A 22,775-nucleotide genomic window follows, 5' to 3' on the forward strand; every position below is an offset into this window, starting at 1 on the left:
GGCCAAAGCAGTGGGAGCATCGACGTAACCTTTTGGATAAGGTGGTATACTCCTATAACCCTTAACGTATCAAAGTCATGCACTTTAGCCATAAAGACAGGCCCGGACTCACGACATCACACCAGCAAATGGCTCCAGATTAACCATCATCTGCATTTCCTCCATCATAAACAGTTGCATCAGTCAAGTATCACCTTTATTACTCTTGAGTTTGAGCCCACGGGGCATCCGGGTAGCGTGGTGGTCTATTCCGTTGCCTACCAACACGGGGGTCGCCGGTTCAAATCCCCGTGTTACCTCCAGCTTGGTCGGGGGTCCCTACAGATAATTGGCCGTGTCTGTGGGTGGGAAGCCGGATGTGGGTATGTGTCGTGGTCGCTGCACTAGCGCCTGCTCTGGTTGGTCGGGGCGCCTGTTTGGGGGGGGAATAGCGTGATCCTCCCACACACTACGTCCCCCTGGTGAAACTCCTCACTGTCAGGGGAAAAGAAGCGGCTGGTGACTCCACATGTATGGGAGGAGGCATGTGGTAGTCTGCAGCCCTCCCCAGCTCAGCAGAGGGGGTGGAGCAGCGACCGGGACGGCTCAGAAGAGTGGGGTAATTAGCCGGATAAAATTGGGGAGAAAAAAAGGGGGTAAGACAGGGTGTTATCCAGGGGCAGACTGAAACAATAATTCAGGCCAGGAACTTGACTCCATCCCAGGCCACCCTGTTCACGCAAACCACCAGACCGCTAATTTCGTAGGCTAACCCTGTTTGTTGATGGAACAGGTACCAGACAAGTTATAAATTTGGCCACTGTGTTCATCTGGGAGGAAAACTGTCCAGAATACAAAATACAAAAATTTGGGACTGACCAACAAGTAACCTATCTGAATACTGGGTAGTCACCTGCAGCTTACACCTATCATAGTGCATACACATGTACAAAGTTATAGACACAAAACAATTAGCCTACACTTTTTAAAAATGGGATGAGATACGCAGTTAGCTCAAATGTTCAAATGATTGTTTACATTCACGCATGACGCACATCAAGTGTGTGCATGTGGGTGTGTGTGTTAGCAAGTGTTTTTGACTGACCTGGTTCCTTACTAATGAACATGTCACTTATTTTGTGGCATTTAGCTGCAAGGGCCTTTTTATTCTCTCCTCCTCTGCTCCACCTTTACTTTCCCTCTCTCCATTTCACTGGGTGACTTATCTAAAATGTTATCGGTACAGAAGCAGGTAGATGGTTGCAGTGTGCGTCACCGAGAGACTCGATGTCGTTTTTGGCGCGCACACCCTCGCGCCAGGGACACCCCGGCAAGAGTGAGACTCGCGCCTGATGCATAGGTTCTTAGAGATCCATCAACTCATTCCTGCTTAATGTGTGCGGCGGCCTCACCCAGTACCGTCCATGCAGTGTCTTTGTCCACATCTGGGTTTGTATCTTCGTCTGACTGCTAGGAGAGCTGGCGCTGGATCGGCCGGTGGAGCTTGGTCTGCTGCGTCCTGTGGGCCCGGGGACCGCAGCCCTGCCCGAAGAGGAAACACCGAGCGCGCTCTGACAGGACGCGGAAGCGGGGCAGGCTAAGCTAGCAGCCCATGCAGACCGGCAGTTCCAATAACACTGGGCGGTCTGGCGGCGGCCCCACCTGCAGTTGACTGTGTTTTTTGGCGTCGTCGTGTGGAGTGCGAGGTGTCGAAGGTGTCTGGCTGGGAGAGCTGGAGCTGGATCAGCTGGAGGAGCTTGGTCTACTGCCTCCGGTGGGCCCAAGGACCACAGCCCTGCCTGGAGCTGCGCCCGAAGAGTTAACACCGTGAGCGGTCTGACAGGACGTGGAAGTGGCACAGGGTAAGCTAACTGCTAGCCCATGCAGATGGCAGCTCTGACAGTCATCCTGGCTGGCGTTCGCTCACTTGGATATATGTGTTTTTGTAGTTTGGATGTGTGTTCTTGTAGGTTTTGGATATGTGTTTGTCTTTGTGTTGCACTGCTGTGGGCTGGAGGAAACGATATTTCGTTTCATTTCCTGACTCCTGCTTGCTATATTGCTGCTGGTCAAGTTGACTGTTCACGACAGGCCAAAACGACCCTCGGGCTACTGGGAAATGTCCCGGTTCCCGACGGACTATCCACGCGTGGTGTAATCTGTTGATCCAAAAGAACGGCATCGATTAAAAAAGCTTTCGCTGAGTAAATCCCAAACTATAACTACATGTAAACCCTGGGTAAATGCTGGCTTCTGTTTTGTATTTTTCCATGCAACTTCCTCAGTAGCCTTGGTAACCGCTGTAGCCAAACGCTCTGTTGTGGTAGCATCCCTGATCTTGATACCCAGAGTTCCACTGAAATTCAAAGGAGACAATGATGACATGATGCTGAATCCTTTAAGAATTAAGTTAAATTGAAATTACATTGAACGGAGGAGCATGAGTAGGATAATGGGTTTATTTATTCTCTGCGGCATTACATCACACTCACATATCTTGGCTGGGGTTCCCACAATTGCTTGTTGAATCTGACGCCAGTCCATCCTACAAACCACAGTAAATTAACATTAAGTTCTTGTACCACAAATGGATTTGGAAAGTACTGACATTTTAACAGATATCATCAATCTCTACTTGCCGGATCTTCCAGTTGTGTGGCTTGTATGAAAAGGGGGAGGGCCATAGGGTTTTAATCTGTTCTTTCGAAGGTAGGGTTTCTTCTTTTCATATTTTGGGATGGGGGGAAGTAGACTGCGAGCCTTCTCTCTGTGCACCTGTAGGAGTACCTGAGCCTGCTCCTGGGGCAGCTCGACATAATGCAACTCCTCAAGCAGCTCCGTCTGCTGCTCTGGAAGACTGCAGCTCACTGGGGAGAGGGGAGAACCAACCAATGATGTACAGGCATCACAAAAATCAAGAATTGGAGGGAAAATACAGAAGCTAGGGAAGCCCCGAAAGGATGTTTATTCATTCATTCATCATCAGCCACTTCTCCGGGGTCGGGTCGGGGTGGCAGCAAGCCAAGTAGGGCACTCCAGACGTTCCTCTCCCCAGCAATGCCCTCCAGCTCCTCCTGGGGGATCCCAAGGTGTTCCCAGGCCAGACTGGATATGTTGTCCCTCCAGCGAGTTCTGGGTCTACCCCTGGGTCTCCTCCCAGTTGGACGTGCCCGGAAAACCTCCAAAGGAAGGCACCCAGGAGCCATCCTAATCAGATGCTCGAACCACCTCAACTGGCTGCTTTCGACGCGAAGGAGAAGCGGCTCTACTCCGAGCTCCCTCTGGATGTCCGAGCTCCTCATCCTATCTCTAAGGCTGAGCCCAGACACCCAACGGAGGAAACTCATTTCAGCCGCTTGTATCCGCGATCTCACCCTTTCGGTCACTACCCAAAGCTCATGACCATAGGTGAGGGTCGGAACGAAGATTGACTGGTAAATTGAGAGCTTTGCCTTCCGGCTGAGCTCCCTCTTCACCACAACAGTCCAATACAACGTCCGTATTATTGCTGATGCTGCACCAATCCGCCTGTCAATCTCCCGCTCCATCCTTCCCTCACTCGTGAACAAGACCCCGAGTTACTTGAACGCCTTCACTTGAGGCAACAACTCATCCCCAACCCAGAGGGAGCAATCCACCATTTTCCGGTAGAGAACCATGTCCTCAGACTTGGAGGTGCTTACTCTCATTCCGGCCATTTCACACTCAGCTGCAAACTGCCCCAGTGCATGCTGGAGGTCGCGTTCTGATGAAGCCAACAAAACCACATCATCTGCGAAGAGCAGAGATGCAATTTGGAGGTTCCCAAAACGGACACACTCCTCCACATATGAATACTTGAAATACCCATTTGGGTAAATAACTCGATCTCCTCAAAGGCTGATAGAAACACCAACACATAATTTTGTTAGAAAGTAAAATGTTTTACTATATCTCCCTGTGTCAGACCTTGGAGTCTGAGCAGAGCGGACTCTGGGATCCGGTCCTCATCCCGTGTCTGGTGCTGTGCCAGCCGCCTGTTCCACTCCTCCGTAGAAGGAAAGACCACCACCACCACCCGCCTGAAGCCCCGAAACAGCTGCAGTTTGAAGCTCCGGGCTGAGAAGAGCACGTTGGTCTGCAAGACAGAGGGTTGGTGGAAAGACAGGGATGCTAAGAGAAGAAAACCATCAAGGCACTTTGTAAGTGCTGAGATTACACAGGCCAGTCAGAAGCTAAATATGTTTAAAATGTGCAGGTGTTGTCAGGTATTATAACATTCATATTAGGCATTGGTTATGAAAATAAAATCTGTTTCAGCATTTTCAATGTATTATGGCATGATTATTCCATTGCATTATAGTTTTGGCCCCTTCTGTCCTCCATAATTTGTCTAAAATCAGCAAAAGAAACAATTCAGCAGATTGGTGGAGTATTGTGCCATAAGTTGCTATGAAGTAGATGTTCTTCTAGTTATCGTTACCACCAACACCAGCTATATTTACTCTGCTATGAATGTAAGTGAAATCTCTCCTTAGCTGCCAGTACAGATAAACAAGGTGTAAAACAAGGCCAAAAAAGAAAGACAGGACACAGCAATGCAAGGTTCTTAGGGCCCTGACACACCAGGCCGATGGTTGGCCTTTGGCCGATGCCGGGCTGTCGGTGAGCATCTGTGACCCTAGTTTTTGTGGTATGTCCCGCACCGCCAGCACTAGTTGGGCCCCTGTAGGCAGGTTTTCATCCGATTCAGCATGTTGAATCGGCGGAGCCCCTCGGTTAGACAGATCACTCTGATTGGCTGTTCAGCTTAGTGAATCAGTGCTAAGCTAGCGAATCAGGGCTGTTGACTGTCGTCTTTACGGTGTGTTCAAGTGCTACTTTTTGGCCTTGACGGCAGGCGACGCAACAGTCGGCCTTCATCGCCACTAGTGGGTTCGGTGTGTCTGGGCCCTTAAATGACTAAGGATAATCAAAACAAAATAGCTTCTCATATGAAAAGCTGTTTCTTCAAATTATTTACTATGCAGGTAGTATCACTAAACGGTATCAGTAAATAATAACGTCCTTATGTAGCGCTATCTATCCTTTTTAACTGTCAAGGACAACGCTCCTGAGTTCTCTATACAACTCGGTATCCAATAAACTATTGAAGTATGTTAACTTCGACCTGGACATCTGTCCTAGCGCACTCACATCCACGCGCGTGGGGAAGGCGTAGAGCTCAGGGACACTTTCAGGACGAGCTCCTAGCTGTTCAGCATATCTCGGAGATGTCTTTGGGGAACTCAGAACGCTTACTCGCTGACAGATTGACTGCACTCCAGCTTGTGAGATGGTCTCCCAGTCTCTTTGCCTCTCTTCACCCCTCTCTTGCCTCGACAGCAGGTCGGCGTCGATGTTGCTTTTCCCAGGTCGGTAGCGGATGTCGAACTCATAGGTAGACAGATCGGCCAGCCACCGATGCCCTGTGGCGTTGAGCTTGGCTGTAGTGAGTACGTACGTGAGGGGATTGTTATCAGTTCGTACTGTGAATCTGGCTCCGTAGAGGTAATCATGGAACTTGTTTACCACTGCCCATTTGAGGGACAGGAACTCCAGTTGATGGATGGGATAGTTCATCTCAGATGCGGACAGCTTCCTGCTGGCAAACGCCACCAGCCTCAACCCCTCTGGGTACTCCTGGTACAGGACGGCTCCCAATCCCGTTAGACTGGCGTCCACATGAAGGACATAGGGCTTGTTGGGATCAGCAAACGCCAAGACGGGCGCGTGGGTGAGACAAGTGATGATCTGGTGGAATGCTGCAGTGCAGGCCAGGTCCCATCGCTCTCCGAAGGGTTCAGACTCCTTCAGGTAGACTTTCTTGGAGTCCTTCGCAGCTCTCTTTCCGTGCTGTTTTGGGGCGTATCCTTTTTTTCAGCTCGGTCAGGGGCCTGACGATGGAGGAGTAGTTGGCGATGAACCGTCTGTAGTATCCGCAGAAGCCGAGGAAGGATCGCAGAGTCTTCAGGTCAGTAGGCTGGGGCCAGGTGGTGACTGTTTCGATCTTGGCTGGATCAGTGGCGACACCGTTAGCAGATACGATGTGCCCGATGTACTTGACTTTGCTCTGGCCAAACTGACACTTGTCCAGAGAGATCTTCAGCCCCGCCTCTTGCAGCCTGTCGAGGACTTTGACGAGCCTCTCCTCATGTTCCTCCAAGGTCCTTCCGAAGACTATCAAATCATCGAGGTAGACGAGCACTTCCAGGAGATTCATGTCACCCACGGCTTTCTCCATGAGCCGCTGGAACGTGGCTGGAGCTCCGGTGATCCCCTGGGGCATTCTCTCGAATTGGTAGAACCCCAGTGAGCAGATGAACGCCGTCTTCTCCTTGTCTTCCTCCTTCATGGCGATTTGATAGTATCCGCTTCTTAGATCCAGTAGCTTCCGGCTCCCCTACCATGACGATGGGCCACGCCTCTTGTCCTTCGATAGGTAGCACTTCAGGGGGGACGGTCTCTGACCTGACGCTCTCTCGACACTCACACAGCACCATCAGCTTCCTTAGCTTCGTACTGAACCTCCTTCCTCTAACTCGTACTCTTCCCAAACACTTGATGGTTTCCATGGCTTCTTCAACTTTGGCAGTTTCGGTATCTTCAGGTGCTAGAACCATTACTGCACGGTCCTCTTGCAGGCCCTCACCTCTGCACCAGCTCTTTAGATCACTAACTAACTCCATGTTTGTTTGTTGTCTTGTATTTCTATGTAAACTTACTAATAAAGACTCAATTCTAATTTCTTGGCTCAGGTAACTGACTAATGACTAATTTAATGACTTGGACTTAAATGTACTGGTCTTACATACAGCTAAACACATAAAAAGATCCCAGCGGTGCCTCCATTAATGTAGCGCTATCTATCCTTTTTAACTGTCAAGGACAACGCTCCTGAGTTCTCTATACAACTCGGTATCCAATAAACTATTGAAGTATGTTAACTTCGCTTTTTATGTGTTTAAAGTATGTTCTAAAGGCTCTAAATGTCTTACAGTGTCATCTGGTAACTCCAACTAAAAAGGTTGACTACCCCCTTAAGGCAATCTAACATGGTCTAGACACCTCAATGTGTCACCGAGTAACTTATATTAAAATGGTGGACTAGCCCTTTAAGGTTGTCTCAACATGTCACTTACCATAGCCTAGACACCACAGGAATAAACACACATGAATAATCCACACTCACACAGGTACATAGAATTATATATACAAATGTATTATGAGTAATAATTATTAGAATGAATGAAAGTGATAAGCCTCAATGGCTAACAAGTGTCTGCATTCAGATATACACAAATTAATCAGACTAACACATTAGCATACAGCTCAATAACCCTATAACTAAGCCGGCAATAAAATAAAAGAAAGTCAACCCCCAGTTGCAGGCCTGTTTCTTTATCGGGTATGTTGGGACCCTAAACAGCCCTCTTCGCTCCCCTTGGAAGCCCGCACATCCAGCTTGTACTCACAAAGAATGAATGCTCCTCTTCGTCTCGCGTTTCCCACCGCAGCGAATGTCAGGCCGGCAGCCCTCCTAGCTAACTGGCTAGTTAGCCGTTAGCCGTTAGCACCATCTCACGGTCGAACCGTGCGCTCGCCTCGGCAGCCCAACACGGCAACAGACGACTCCTTCTGTGTTCCTCGATGGTCGCATGAACCCACCACTACACTGTACTGATAACATTACTTCGCTAAACTAGAAGACGGCCCGACTCACTGGGGGGAGAGCCCCTTACCGCATCCAGTCCATTCGCGCGTCTTGCTGTGCTAGCAACGAACACCGACTGGCTAGCTCGCTCCGTAACGTAGCTGGGTACACATATGGGACTGACGAGTAGTCAGTTTGTCTCCACAATCCACACAAACAGTTCCCAGGATGGGTCTCGGTCAGACACCCGCACACATCACTGTTCACTAAACTTCAATTAAATTTCTCTCACCGCAAAATAGCATATAACAACTCGACATCAAACTGCTCCGTTTGGCTCACACAAGGGACGAGAGACCTCCTTTCTCTCCCCGTTCAGTCTGCTCGCGCTGACGTTCCCCGCTGCCCTCTCAACCAATCACATTCAAGGTAAGTTATTCTCTCCACAGCCAACCAATCACAACAATGTTAAGTTTTCAACAATAAAAGTAAATGCATTTCACATTGGTAAACAACTGTTTTGCAGAACAATATCAACAATATAATATATTCATATTCAAAAGGTATACAAAATAACAAACATAGGCCAAACTCTTATCTAATAGTGCAATGTCATATATCTAAGGCCTATAATTTAACCACAGGGTTATACCTACTTGATGTTTCTGGAGTTGCATATATCAAATGTATTATTGGTTAAACTGGCGGCACACTACCTGGTCAAGGATGTAGTTGCCTGTAGTGTTAGCGGCCATCTTGATCAATTCAGTCAGACACTGAGATGCCTGCTGTAGTTGGCTGTCCCTTGGGCCGCCACTCTGTAGCGCACGCGCGCGCACACACGCACACACACACACACACACACACACACACACACACACACACACAGGTCAATTACATTTGACTTAAACCACCTTAGTGACAAATTTACGCATAATCATATTAGAAAATGAACAGACTGGAAGTATAACTGACAATCATGCAGGCGAGCAGCGCCTCAGTGCCCAAGAGCTTGAAGTGCTTCTCTGGATGCTGCTGCATGTAAGCCCTGGCCCAATGGCTCTTCCCAGAACCAGGGAGACCCACCATCATCACCACCTGTCGAGAGAGGGAGAGCAAGTAGGAGGAGATGAGTTCAAAATGAAAACTACTAAATATAGTAAAATAAAAAATTGTTGCAAGCTGAGTTTTAGTCCGACTATTCAGCCAAATTCTTTTGTACTTCTGAAAAATAACAGGTCATTTCTGTAAGCCGTGTTTTAATCAGACGGGTCCTAAGGAGTTGAATTAAGTGCAACTGGACTTGGTTATATATCCGTGAAGACGTTTCGCCTCTCATCCAAGAGGCTTCATCAGTTCGTGCCTCTTGTAGTCCATGGGCCAGAAGATATTTCGGTACACTCAAGGTGGCAAAACTTACTTATAATTTTTGAAAGGATCCATGTCTGTAGATGATATTTTGGTATGATAACCATTCCTGAGTGGCAGCTGTATCACAGTTATCAGCTCATGAAGTTAACCACCCGCTAAACTAAATTGCATTTTAGATGCTGGTTCATATCCTGGTTTAGCCTCATGGTCAGGACATTCTTCAATGTTCTATAATATTGTCTTTGGTATCATTTTAAAGGGGACCTTCTTAGCTTTCATTCAAGCCCTGTTGTGGATATTTCTCACAAATATAGAGGTCACTTGAGCTCTTCAACCCGTCAATAACACACATCTTTCTGCAATTTTCGCCTAAACTATATACTTTCTTTTAGCCCTGTGGCATCTAGGAATATCAGGGACACAAAACACAAAAACTGGAATACTCACAGGACTGTAAAGATTCAAGAAATGTATAATATACCCATACTATTTCATTGTGTGAGGTGATTGTGAGCCTTAAATGAGAACTAGACCAAAGCCAGTTAGGTCACAAACTGGTCTCTATACATTTATTTAAATACACAATCAAAATACATGATAAAAAGGAATACCATAGTGAGGTAATGAACTATTTTAATATTTTAAACAACATTGACATTTACATATACTTAGTCAATGATACATGTAATCCCATATCATTAGTGGGTATATGTAATGGTAATGGGTAGGGTAATGGGTATATGTGAATATGGTTACAATATTGTTATCAAGCTCTGGGTAACCAAGTCCAGAATCAACATCCTGTGCATCAATAGACTACTACCACAGTAATACCATCAGAATCATCACACTGTCATTCATCAAACTGCTCGTTTCTCTCATCATCTGACTCCCCAAGTTCAAAGTCCAGTTCTGGACCATCCTGCTGTTTTTGGTTACTGCAGGTCTGTAACCTGCACATGTCTGTGCATGGAAGTCCATTTGACAGGCACATGCAGCTTGGCATTTTGCATGAATGCACACACTTGCATGTTAGCATTTCCAAGACCACATCTGGTGCAGGTGGGGAGCGCATCCAGTAAATGGCCAGCTTACCTTCATCGTCTGTCCATCCATACTCAGTAGGGCTTGGCACCACAGGGTTAGCCTGCAGACAGCACTTCCATATTGCTGCCTGATAGTTGGCTCGTTGAACATGCATAAAGAGACAGTCTCTACATGGTGGCAGCTGGCTGGACTCAACCTCTCCCCTTTTGGTGCAGAAGAGCTGGTAACGCAGTTTGTTCACCTCAGCAGTGCTGCTATTAGCAACATACATCCGACAGGTGAACTGCTCAATTTTCTGGAACAGCTCATCACTCACATTCCATGTCTGTCCCAGTTGACTAAAAGTCTCTTGGCAGGAAGTGTGCTTTCTCACTATCTTCAGGGCATTCAGCTTCCCTCGACCAGCGAATGCACTGACAGTGTCGCAGCCTGTGAAGGCATGTAAGCCAATTAGGTTGTCACAGATGCTGTCTCCAAGTGAACTTGCCAGTTTGGTGATGTCGACAAACCGTGTGCGGTTCTGAGTCCCACACTTCTGGTAGATGGGACAGGTGATGCCCTTCTGGAAGCCAAGACAAAGCACCATGACATCAGTGTCCTCAGCTGTGATGATAACTGACTTTGAGCCCGCATTTGCTGCATGCAATGCATGCAGGAGCAGACGGGTGTCAGCTTCTTCATGTGTGGAGTGCAGTTCTGCTGCTTACTCACACCCATCTTCTGTCAACTTGTAGCAGGTTTCCTCACAGGTCATGTACAACACCTTGCCATGCAGCATAGCTCTGTATCGTGGGAGTTTCCACTCTTCCACCAGAAACTTGATGAGACTGGTCTTGTTGGAGGAACTGCACAGAAATTTTCTCCACTGCTGGACGTGGTGTCCCCCTGCAAGATTCTTGTACTGGAGAGTGATGTCTCCACCCCGGTTCAGTCGTTCAGCATCTTTGATCGAAGTCTGGTGATAGACATCAAAAACAACATCAATCCTCCCACTCTGTGCTCCCTCATGGAGGACCTGGGTCAAGGCTGACTCTGCCACCTGTGCAAAGGTTTTGTTGTTGCCATTCATTTTTTGGACCAGGCTCATCCCATCAATGATGGAAGTAGATGGGATTGGGATGTCTTCTGCAGGAGATACATTCTTTTCAAGCTCTCTGGCAAGTGCAGCCTTGTTTGTTTTTCGTAAGGACCCATCAGCATTTGCCAGTGCCCATGGTAGTGGGCCCAATGGGTAGGCAAGGACATCCTTCAGATTCACCTTTCTGCTTTCAGCCACCAGGATCATGTGACTGAAAAGGTTTCTATCTGCCTTCAGAACCACATCCTGTGCTTTCTTTCCATGAGCTTGTTTTGTGCTGACATTGGAGAATGTTTTCAGACTTTGCTTGGTCATCTTGTCATGGAATTTCACAGGTGGTGGGTCTGCATCTAACCTTGTTTGCTGGAATGCTTGGTAGGCCTCTTCTCCTTTCTCAAGAGCTCTCAAGAGATCTATGGTCACATCAGGTGGAGCCATGTTGCCAGTGGAGAGGCTAACCAAATCAATCTCATCAGGGGACATAGGATTGAGCAAGTTATTCTCCATAAGGTCCATGAGAGACTGGACATCTGCTTCATCTCTCTTGATCCTTGGACTCTGTAGATCTGGATGAGACCATTTGCACCTGCCTTGACCTGTCAGGTCTCTCAGCTGTCTGAGGTACATGCTTCTATACTCAGCTGTGAGATAATATTTGGTCACAGCTCCTGGCTTCAAGCTGAATCCCTTTGTCCCTCCAGCTGTTTGGGTGTCTTTGTTCACCGTTTCTTTTATAGCTTGGTCAACAGGGATTCGGCCAAAGGGATTGGTGGAGCCCAGTTGGACTGAGAAGCCTCCTTCCATGAATTCTGTGTACACATCTGGGTGTGTGATGGGCAGCTCAGACATCTGGGCGTAGTAGTAGGGGAGGTAGCGTGCATAATTCATCCTGTCATAAGCAAAGCACCATGGGATCATTGCTCGAATGCTAGCCAAGTGTAGCATCCAGTCTCCCTCTCTGGATGCTCGGATGAGCCCCAACAAGATTTCAACCATGTCCAAATAGGACATCCAGAAGTTCGAGAGGCTGCCGTTTCCACCTCTAAGGAACTCACGGTAGACTTCAAATAGATCCATGATGCGTGTACAAGAGCTGTTCTCGAGGACCTCCTTCAAAGCATGTTGTGAGACTTCTTTCCCAAGGCTGTCAATGGTCTTCAGTGTCTCATTCAGGTGAACCATGTCATTCCTGTGAGTTTCTTCCAACCAGGACAGGAAACCATTCAAGGTCAGTCGCATGAGAGCCTCATACAGGAGCTTGTGTAGTCGCACTGCCCTGTTGTACTTGCGGCCATCCATAACACCAGCAATTGAGCCTTCTGCAATCATGCCAGACTCAATGCAGAGGTCTTTGAGTCCAGCATCTTGGAAACGCTTTCCTATTATTGCCAGCAGTGTGCAGATGGTGTGGAATACCCCAAGCCTAACGATGATATCATGGAACTTGTCATGGTGTTTCCATGTGATCTCGACAGCCTTCGCATACAGGGCTTGGTCAAAGACACAGACAATCTTCCTCAGGCCTAAGCACTGCATGATGCTCAGTGACTGGTTAAGCACCTCGTTGACAGTAGACATTTGTGTCGCTGGAGCATTGATGGTAGGCAGATAGCCTATATTGTCGGGGATGACCGTCATCTCTCCTCGAGTCAGGATGTTGAAGCCTGTCCAGCTGCTGACTGACTGTTCTTCTTGTTGTGACATGCGTGCTAGGACCCAAAGAAGGTTTTTCTCTCTGGCAAGCTTAGTATTGGCTGCAGTATCGGCATCTGAATTTTTGCTTTGTGGTGACCCTACCCGTTGTCCAGCATTGTAAGTTGGTAACATTGGTGGGGGTCCATCAATGCTTCTCTTCTTTGTTTTGGGAACAGTGGGCATGGGTTGGACAGGAAGTGGGTTGACTGGCTTTGCTTGCACAGCAATCCCATTGACTCTGTGAGATGTTCCCTCACCACTGACAGTTTCTTCAAGACGGTCGATATTGTCCCAGGCTAAAGTTGTGAATATGCCAGGATGGATGTTAGCTGGAAGGGCAATGCCACTCCCTGATGATGAGAGTTTCTGGAGACACAGGGCAGTGTTGATCTCTTCCATCTGTGAATAGGACACACTGTGACCAAGTCGGTTGAGGATGTTTATCAACTCTACATTTCCTGTCAACGATTTGACACTGAATGGCAGAACAATGTGCTTGGAAGGCTTGGTATTTCCACATGTCACTGCATATACTATGTCATGGCCAAATGACTGCAGAAGGCACTGCACTCTCTGGGATGCATGATCAGGATCATTTGAGCCTGTGAGTAGAGAGTACAGGAAGATAATGAGCGACTCTGGAATGGTAGGACATTCTGCTTCTGGTTTGACTTTAGGCGGGCCAGCTTTGAGGAACATCTTGACTTTTAATGTCTGCTCTCAATTTGATGGCTGCTTTGGCTATAACATCTTGTGCACTGACACTTTTCAGGGTCTGCAGCTCCCTTTTGAGAGACTGATTTTCTTTGGCAAGTTCCCTCATGGACAAGTTATCGGGATAGAGGAGGAATTTTCCTTTCTCATCAGGGAATATCTGCAAGGCTCCAGCAAACTCACCCTCAAGGTTTCGCCTTATGTGCTTCTTGGTTGATTCCTTGACTTGGGCAATGCCTTGGGAGTTCATTGAAGCTACCAGTCTAGAAGAGAGATCAGTCATTGTCATCACTTGAGGATTGCCAAAAAGCTCCATCCTGATGAAGAGGAACAGCTCATTGTATGCCTTATTCACAGCAGCTTCATACTGGGCTGCAGCATCATCATCTTCATTGCTGGCAACCTCTCCTTTGGAAACCTCTTCTTTGGTGTAAAGTCTATAGCATGACCTGTGGTAGTGCCCTTCAGCTGCTACAAGGTCTCTACTCACAATGGCAAGGATTCTGCTGTCCCTTTTCTTTGTGGCTGCACTCCTGATCTTTGCATCAGCTCGCAGTTCTCGACACTGCACCAGTACTTCTCTCGTATTCTGTCTCTTGGAATACTTGCTGTTTTTCTGACAAAATATGCACTCTGCATCATAAGTCCTAGATGTACTTGGAGCATGTCGAGCTACTCTCTTAGATTGTTTCTCTTCAGCAGAGACACAACTTTTCTTTTCTTTTGCAAGGAGGCCATCAAGAATTTGCTTCATAGTGAAGATACTGCAACACTTTCTGTGGTAGTAGATTGCTGGAATCTGTCCCTCAGGAATGTCTTTTGCCAGTTTCAAAACTGGTGCATGATTTCGTATCTGAGCTGCCCTGAGCAGAGTTCTCCATGAGTCGACACTTTGTAGTGAAACCAGCTTATCTGTATCATCAGAACAGTGGATAATGCACTCCACCCGTGGGCGCTTTGGTATTGGGTAAAAACTTGCTTGTTCACCAGTGGCCATATTCAGTCAGTTTTCACCTGCCACATACAAACAAATACATGTAACTTAGGTGTATGAACACTACTAAAACAAAGTTTACTTTGCTTCACCAGCGTCATATTACCATTATTTATCTTACATAGCCACAAATAGATACATTACCTAGTTGCTATGCAACAGCTGTATTTTGTCCACATGAGGCCGCTAAAATCAACACAAGATGAAAGTTCCGCGTAGCCACTTTAACTAATCATATTAACATATACATTAAAAGAACATGCTAACATTATGGGAAATTAGCTTACAATCTTCTCCAGAGTGAGACAAGAAGATAGATACCAGTTTCCTCTATATGTGTTTAGTAGAAAGCTATCTGGCTGCACGTTAGCCTAGCTTAGCACAATGAATGGAAGTACACAGTACTGGTTATCCTTGGTTGTTGGCCAACTAAGAACTGTCCCAGAGTTTAAGCTAGGCTAATCAGTACCAGGGGTGTTGAAATGCTATATTTGTAAAAATCTGGGCAAATACACAATCGTGAGAGGCACAGAAACAGGTTTCCTGAAAGAAAAATGAAATAGCTGCTCATTTGGAAAGGTTATCATGTATTATTTTACTTCTGTTAGTGTACCAAATAAAATGGCACCTGTGAAGTTGTGTCACCTTGGGTGATATCGATATCTGATCTGACCCATGGACTAACTGGCTTTGGTCTAGTTAGTTTCTTAGTAATAATGCCCTTCTAATTTAAGGTTCACAATCACCTCACACAATGAAATAGTATGGGTATATTATACATTTCCTGAATCTTTACAGTCCTGTGAGTATTCCAGTTTTTGTGTTTTGTGTCCCTGATATTCCTAGATGCCACAGGGCTAAAAGAAAGTATATAGTTTAGACGAACATTGCAGAAAGATGTGTGTTATTGACGGGTTGAAGAGCTCAAGTGACCTCTATATTTGTGAGAAATATCCACAACAGGGCTTGAATGAAAGCTAAGAAGGTCCCCTTTAAAATGATACCAAAGACAATATTATAGAACATTGAAAAATGTCCTGACCATGAGGCTAAACCAGGATATGCACCAGCGTCTAAAATGCAATTTAGTTTAGCGGGTGGTTAACTTCATGGCTGATAACTGTGATACAGCTGCCACTCAGGAATGGTTATCATACCAAAATATCATCTACAGACATGGATCCTTTCAAAAATTATAAGTAAGTTTTGCCACCTTGAGTGTACCGAAATAGGAAATTTTGGGCTCTGGCCCATGGACTATTGGATGAGAGGCGAAACGTCTTCACAGATATATAACCAAGTCCAGTTGCACTTGATTCAATTCCTTTGGATAACTATGACCTGAATGAATGAGAACATTCACAGATAATCAGACGGGTGTAAACCATATTGCGGTGTAAGCTCATCTCTTCAACACTTGGTGCTGTCCCAGGACGGGGCCAAAAATGTCCTGCTTTTAATCTATTTTCTGTATGCTAGAGCGAGTATTGCACCCCTTCAGCCTTCCCCGAGATGAAAAAAGAAGTGCTTGGAGTATTCTAATTTACCAGCTACTGCCCGTTTGACCAAAACGGGTGCATTAAACATGGTAGAGAAGTCAGTGTGACAATTTTAGGTGGTGGATAGATTCTCCAGAGTGCCTAAAGCTTGACCTGAATGACATTCAGGTCATTGGTCGGGATTCACCTCTTCAGACTTCATCTATGATTTATGATGTTTGTTTTTCTTTCCCTTTTGTATCTGTCAAAGTCGGAGAGTACTGCTGGCATCGTGGGTGGCTGCCGCTTCTCCCTCTCGTAGCCCCCCTCCCATCCACTCCTGTATGTCTGTGTTGTTTATCTGTCGTCTTGTTTCACCCCGTTTATTGTAAAGCGACTATGAGTATGAGAAAAGCGCTATATAAGATTTATTTATTATTATTATTATTATTATTAAAGCCACAATTCAGAATGTCATTCACCCCTTTTTACTGTTGTGCAATGAGACTGAAGCACTGGACTGGCCAATCGTGCCAAGCCTACATTACTGTCTGTGTGTTTCCATCATTACCATGTGTCCTCCCTGGAAAATGCCAGATAGAAACCCTACAATCGCCACAATTAGCATTACTCGCCACCCATCGTACAAGAATGCCGCTCCATAACTCCCCCCTCTCCTACCTCACACTGTCTCTTGGAGGAGAGGGGGCTGGCGGGGCATGCAGCCTGTCCCCAGCCAGCAGGGCTGCAAGAGGAGTGAATGCTGGAGGGCTGGGGTACCAGGGACTCCTACCTCACACTGTCTCTTGGAGAAGGGGGCTGGCGGGGCACGCAGCCTATCCCCAGCTGGCAGGGCTGCAAGAGGAGTGAACGCTGGAGGGCTGGGGTACCAGGGAGGGTCAGTAGGGTACAGGTGGAATCTGACAGAGCAGCTCTTGCAGAGAACATGGGGGTACAGAGCACATCCCTGAAGCACTGAGGCACTCGGGCGAAATGCCGTCCCCATGGAACGGCCGTTCCTGTGAAAGGATACCTCAGCAGCGCCACTGTTGGAAAAGACCTGCAAGCATGCACGCATAAACATTAATATTCATAAACATTACATACGTGCAATTACATAGTGAAAGTAAAGGAAACTCACTTCTAAAGCCACCACTCCTACTTCCGTCTGGCAAGAAGTACCGGCGCATCAAGTCTCAGACCAACAGGTTTTGAGACAGCCTCTACCCCCAAGCCGTAAGGCTCTTAAAGTCATCACTATTTGCACAAGTTTACTGTATACTGGTTTAAATTTTACTGTTTCAATATGGTAGCTCTCACCCACTGCGTCATCTGCTATTTTCACTTTTAATGTTACAGTACCTGATCATCATGGCTGCCGTTCCTGAATGCACATTTACTGTTTACCATATCGTTACATTTGTCACCTTACTGTTGTACAGACATCCACTGCTCCAGCACACTGTTCAGCAAATTACATCCATTGACTATTTTTTGTGTATATTTTTACTTTTTGTACATATCCCTCTTCTTGTACTTTGATTTCCAAGTACTCTTATCAGTACTTCTATTTCCCACTTGTGCCGAGCCAGCAAAACAAGCACTTAATTACGAGAAGAAGTGTAAACTTGCGTTCATATCCATCCATTATCCAAACTGCTTATCCTTACTCAGGGTCGCGGGGATGCTGGAGCCTATCCCAGCAGTCATTGGGCGGCGGGCGGGGAGACACCCTGGACAGGCCGCCAGGCCGTCACAGGGTGATGGCCGACTCTCACACACACATTCACACCTAGGGACAATTTAGTACGGCCGATTCACCTGACCTACATGTCTTTGGACTGTGGGAGGAAACCGAAGTACCCGGAGGAAACCCAGGTAGACACGGGGAGAACATGCAAACTCCACACAGAGGACGACCCGGGACAACCCCTAAGGTTGGACTACCCCGGGGCTCGAACCCAGGGCCTTCTTGCTGTGAGGCGACCGTGCTAATGACAAATAAACTTGAAAAAATACTTTTTGCCATACACTGTTTCATATCACCCGACTATAGTGAAATATCTGAAGTCCTGACAGATGTTCAGAGAAGAGCACATGTGATAGAGGGACAGAGAAGTGTCACTCACCACATAACAGCCAATTATATCGCTCTCTACCAAAGGCTCTCCGAAGTCCTCCTCCTTTCCACCTGAAACCTTTTTGCCTCGCCCATCGTAAGCGTAAGACAAGTCCTCTTCACCTGAGACAGAAAGAGCCGGTGGGAAGAAATAAGGAACGATTAAATCACAAGAAATAACAAGGAGGTGGAGAAATTAGCAAACCATTTATTGCATTTGCACATTTTGTACACAAATGAGCAAATATAATAACGTAAAATATGTGACGGCACTGAAATCCAGTCCTCTATGGTTCCCAGTCCTTACCCAGCAGGAGAGAGCTATCAGCCACCGACCAGCCCACTCGCAGGCCATAGGACTCCGAGCCCGCGGGTCCTCCGAGTTCTGCGGGGGGCAGTTTCCTGTCCAGCCTCACCTCAAACCCCACACTGCCATGCCGGACGCCATGGGTCAGTCTGCATCCTGACCACAGCAGGGGGAACCGCGCCCAAAAGCGCGGCCAGCCGCAGGAGCCATCAGGGCTCACCTCAAAGTGGAGGTCAGAGAAACCTTCAGAAGCAGCAAGAAAAAAGACAGGAATTTAAAAGGAATAGACACATCTAAAACATTTAAAATGTATTTTTATTCAGTCGGACAATGTGGAATCATTTTAACGCTGATCAAAAAGTGGTGAGAGAAGATGAGCCTCGCTCAGTGAACTCACGGTGATCAAGTCTGACTCCCTCCCTTACTTCCTCCTCTACCTCCTCACTCTCCTGTACAGGCAGTGGTGATCTGGCCCTGGATGAAGAGAAGAAGGGGAGGGAGGCAGTAGGTTATTCACATTTCGAGAGGCACATGAGGAATAAATCAAAAGATAATTTTTTTGGTGAAGAACTGCAGCGGACTGTGCAGTCTGAACTCCAAATCAACAGCACAGGCCCTCGAAATATGGGATATAAACATTTGTTTCACCCCTGCTAAACATTTTACCCCACCGGTAGGACTGCGGAGACCTTTGGAAACATGGGTATACCCTCAAAGATGCAACAGCAGATTGAAAACCAGTGGCCCAGTGGTTAGCACCATTGCCTTGCAGCAAGAAGGTCCTGGGTTCGAACCTCAGGCCATCCCAGGTCCTTTCTGTGGGGAGTTTTTGCATGTTCTCCCCCGTGTCTGCGTGGGTTTCCTCCCACCATCAGAAAGACATGCATGTTAGGGTTAATACTCCTGCCTGTGCCCCTGAGCAAGGCAATAGAAAGAAGAACTGGAGTTGGTCCCCGGGCACTGCAGCTGCCCACTGCTCCTATACAATAGGACGAGTTAAATGCAGAAAAAAATCCATTGTAAGAACACAATGACAAATTAAAGTAGCAAAAAACAGGTTAAAAAACACCCTTTTGATTTATTCCTCATGGCCATCTATGGTAAGTTTATGTGACCCTGTCTCAGACTGACAGGTTATGAAAAGATGGGGGTCACAAACGGGGCTGGCTTCAACAAAACGTGAGGCAGTTTTCAATGGTAGACTTATGGGATTTGGTAAACGGAAGCTGTGGCATACAATGGCTCAATCCACTTTTGATCTTACATGGTAGTGTTTCCCAAACAAGTGCTCCGGTTACCTCCGGGGTAACTACAGGGGCAGACTTGGGCTTACTCCACTGATCATATTAGAGCTCTTAATCAATGTGTCCGCAGGTATGAGTTCCATCCATTAAAAAACCGCTTATCCTGCTCAGGGTGGCGGGGATGCTGGAGCCTATCCCAGCAGTCATTGGGCGGAAGGCGGGGAGACACCGTGGACAGGCCGCCAGGCCATCACAGGGCACACACATTCACACCTAGGGACAATTTAGTACGGCCGATTCACCTGACCTACATGGCTTTGGACTGTGGGAGGAAACCGGAGCACCCGGAGGAAACCCACACAGACACGGGGAGAACATGCAAACTCCACACAGAGGACAACCCGGGACGACCCTCCAAGGTTGGACCACCCCGGGGCTTGAACCCAGGACCTTCTTGCTGTGAGGCAACCGCGCCAACCACTGCGCCACCGTGTCGGTCGACCCCTACTCAATTGCTTGCAGTCATCTGTTACCATTTTAGGACAAATCATGAAGGTATCGGTCGACACATGGCACAAGGAGTGCAATTCTAGGATGTTTCTTTTGAAAAGTGTGAGGCCAGAAGGAGGCCACGATTTGTTGAGCGGGGTCAACTTAATGCGTTACACATACTTTCTGTGGTACATTTTCGCCAACAGGGTAAGTGCAGTGTAGAGGAAAGCCTTCGGTAGACTTTGGCTTTTTAAAGGGTGATCAAGCGGTTTTATTCAAACTTGACAGTTAACTTTGTTATTTTATTAACTTGTTGTTGCCATGGCAATTCGACAGTTACACGTCGACTTGTCCTAATCCAAATTCAAGAAAACGGCACGCCTTCAGATTTGAATACAAGACATTTTATGACTTTATATAAACCCGCAGACACCCTATTCATTACTCAGGTGTGCCAGATCCGGGACAGTTCAGTGCCTGTTGTTTGAATACGTGCAGGCAGGCAGGGCCCCATATGCAGGGGCCTTCTATGTTCAGGACGGGTCACCTCTGAGGACTGGGTTGGAAACGAGTGTTGTCATAGAAACCTTTTATAGCGAATCTCCTCTTTAAACTCGTAGAAGGCCCTGCCAGCTCTGCACATCACTTTCTCCCGAGGACACGTCCCGCCCCCCGCCTCCGCCGTGTCTGGTTCCTTTCCCTGCCCCGCTGCAGACTTCTGCTCTTCCCGCTGGGGAGCTTGTCTGGGGACGGGGGGCGCCTCCGGAGTCCCGCGGTGATCCGGACCGTTTCGGTCTCGAAGCCCTGGGGCACGACCGGTATCTGTACAGGTGGCAGGTTTTTGTTCAACGTGTGGTTCCCGTCCTCTGCAAGTTCCGTACGCACGGTCCGTCAGATATCCCGCTGCTGAGTCAGCGTCGTCCGGCGGTCCGACACGTTTTCCACCTCCACGTTGCGCCGACACCTCAGTATCGGTACCAGCATCCCCGTGTTGCGCCGACACCTCAGTATCGGTACCAGCATCCCCATGTTGCGCCGACGCCCCAGTAACGGTACCAGCCTCCCCATGTTGCGCCGACACCTCAGTAACGGTACCAGCATCCCCATGTTGCGCCGACAACTCAGTATCGGTACCAGAATCCCCATGTTGTGCCGACACCTCAGTATCGGTACCGGCATCCCCATGTTCTGTCGACACCTCAGTATCGGTACCAGCACCCCCATGTTGCGCCGACACCTCAGTATCGGTACCAGAATCCCCATGTTGCGCCGACACCTCAGTATCGGTACCAGCATCCCCATGTTGTGCAGACAACTCAGTATCGGTACCAGCACCCCCATGTTGCGCCGACACCTCAGTATCGGTACCAGCATCCCCATGTTGCGCCGACACCCCAGTAACGGTACCAGCATCCCCATGTTGTGCCGACACCTCAGTAACGGCACCGGCATCTGGGTCGGTTTGGGTGGCGCTGTCTGTGTACTCCCTGGCCGGGGGAGGTCGGCCCACTGTCCCCGGTGGAGACGCGGACGACGTGACCTGCTGGAGAACAGACGAGACTTGGACCGTCGGCGGTGTCGGCGGCGGGCGGTCATTTTGGGGTATGGACACGTCTCCGTCGCAGGAGGCAGCTCGTCGCTCTTGGTCTTGCGTCTCTTCCCACGCCGTCCACAGCCGCTCGACAAGCTCCGCTTTGAGTCCCTTCGTGTCCAGTCCGAGCTCCCGGAGTCGGGCTCGGAGCTCCGCAACTTTATATTTTTTGAGTTCCGTTAACCTCATGTTTGTTGTTTCCCAGCCGTTGTTCAGCAGGAAATGAGTACCGCGCAAAACACGTTGAGCGAAAGTTTGAGGAGCGCAGCCAAAACTTAAAAAAACAAATTCAATATGGAGCTCTTGATTGTGATTGGTTAGTTTGCGTTATTCTGCTAGAATAATGTTCGCTGTATTAGACGCTTAAATATGTAGTACTGCCACCTAGAGGCCTTTTGTAAACACGCAGCAAATAGTCAAGTCAAGTTAAACCTTTTGGTAACACTTGAGTATGGGGAACGTAGTCACCATTAATTAGGTGCTTATTAGCATGCAAATGAGCAACATGTCGGCTCTTAATTGGTCATTATTACGTACTCATTAATGCCTTATTCTGCATGGCCTTATTATACAACCAGTAAGCCATTAACTATGAGTTTTCCCTCTATAACCTCAGAATTATTGCTTATTAGTAGTACCATCTCAATATGCTTTGCTTAGTATGGCCTTTATAAGGTGGTAGTACCACAAAAAGAGTTATTCTCCCTTACTGACACTTAATGAATATGGTCTGTTCTTACGTAACAACACACAAAACTACAAGTGTTCATAGTGTTAAATTACTGTAAATTAAGTTGTTGTTACTTAGAATATGTTCCCCATACTAAAGTGACATCTTGATCATTACTAATTCACTAGTAATTAAGTTTTTTTCTGTTCCCCATACTAAAGTGTTACCAAACTTTTTTATAACACATTTGATACACAGGCAACAAACACAATGTGCTTTACGTAAAGTGACAATGCAACCCGAAACACAATCATAAAAGTGCAA

The 22,775-nt window shown here is 47.4% G+C and overlaps 1 protein-coding gene across 1 annotated transcript; it reads right to left on the reverse strand.

Moving 5' to 3' along the window:
* Positions 1-911: 911 nt before the first annotated feature.
* On the reverse strand, positions 912-21,970 carry si:ch211-107m4.1 (heterogeneous nuclear ribonucleoprotein U-like protein 2). Its single transcript, XM_056277879.1, has 11 exons — positions 20,778-21,970; positions 18,852-18,928; positions 18,455-18,697; positions 18,158-18,270; positions 16,822-17,088; positions 8,627-8,749; positions 8,368-8,469; positions 3,928-4,096; positions 2,619-2,846; positions 2,472-2,524; positions 912-2,335 (listed from the first exon to the last, which is right to left on the reverse strand). Exons 1-11 carry the CDS (start codon positions 21,968-21,970, stop codon positions 2,261-2,263), a joined length of 2,643 nt encoding a protein of 880 aa, XP_056133854.1. The 3' UTR covers positions 912-2,260.
* Positions 21,971-22,775: the final 805 nt, after the last annotated feature.

The sequence above is a fragment of the Lampris incognitus genome, chromosome 1 (assembly GCF_029633865.1).
Source record: "Lampris incognitus isolate fLamInc1 chromosome 1, fLamInc1.hap2, whole genome shotgun sequence".
Lineage (NCBI taxonomy): Eukaryota > Metazoa > Chordata > Actinopteri > Lampriformes > Lampridae > Lampris > Lampris incognitus.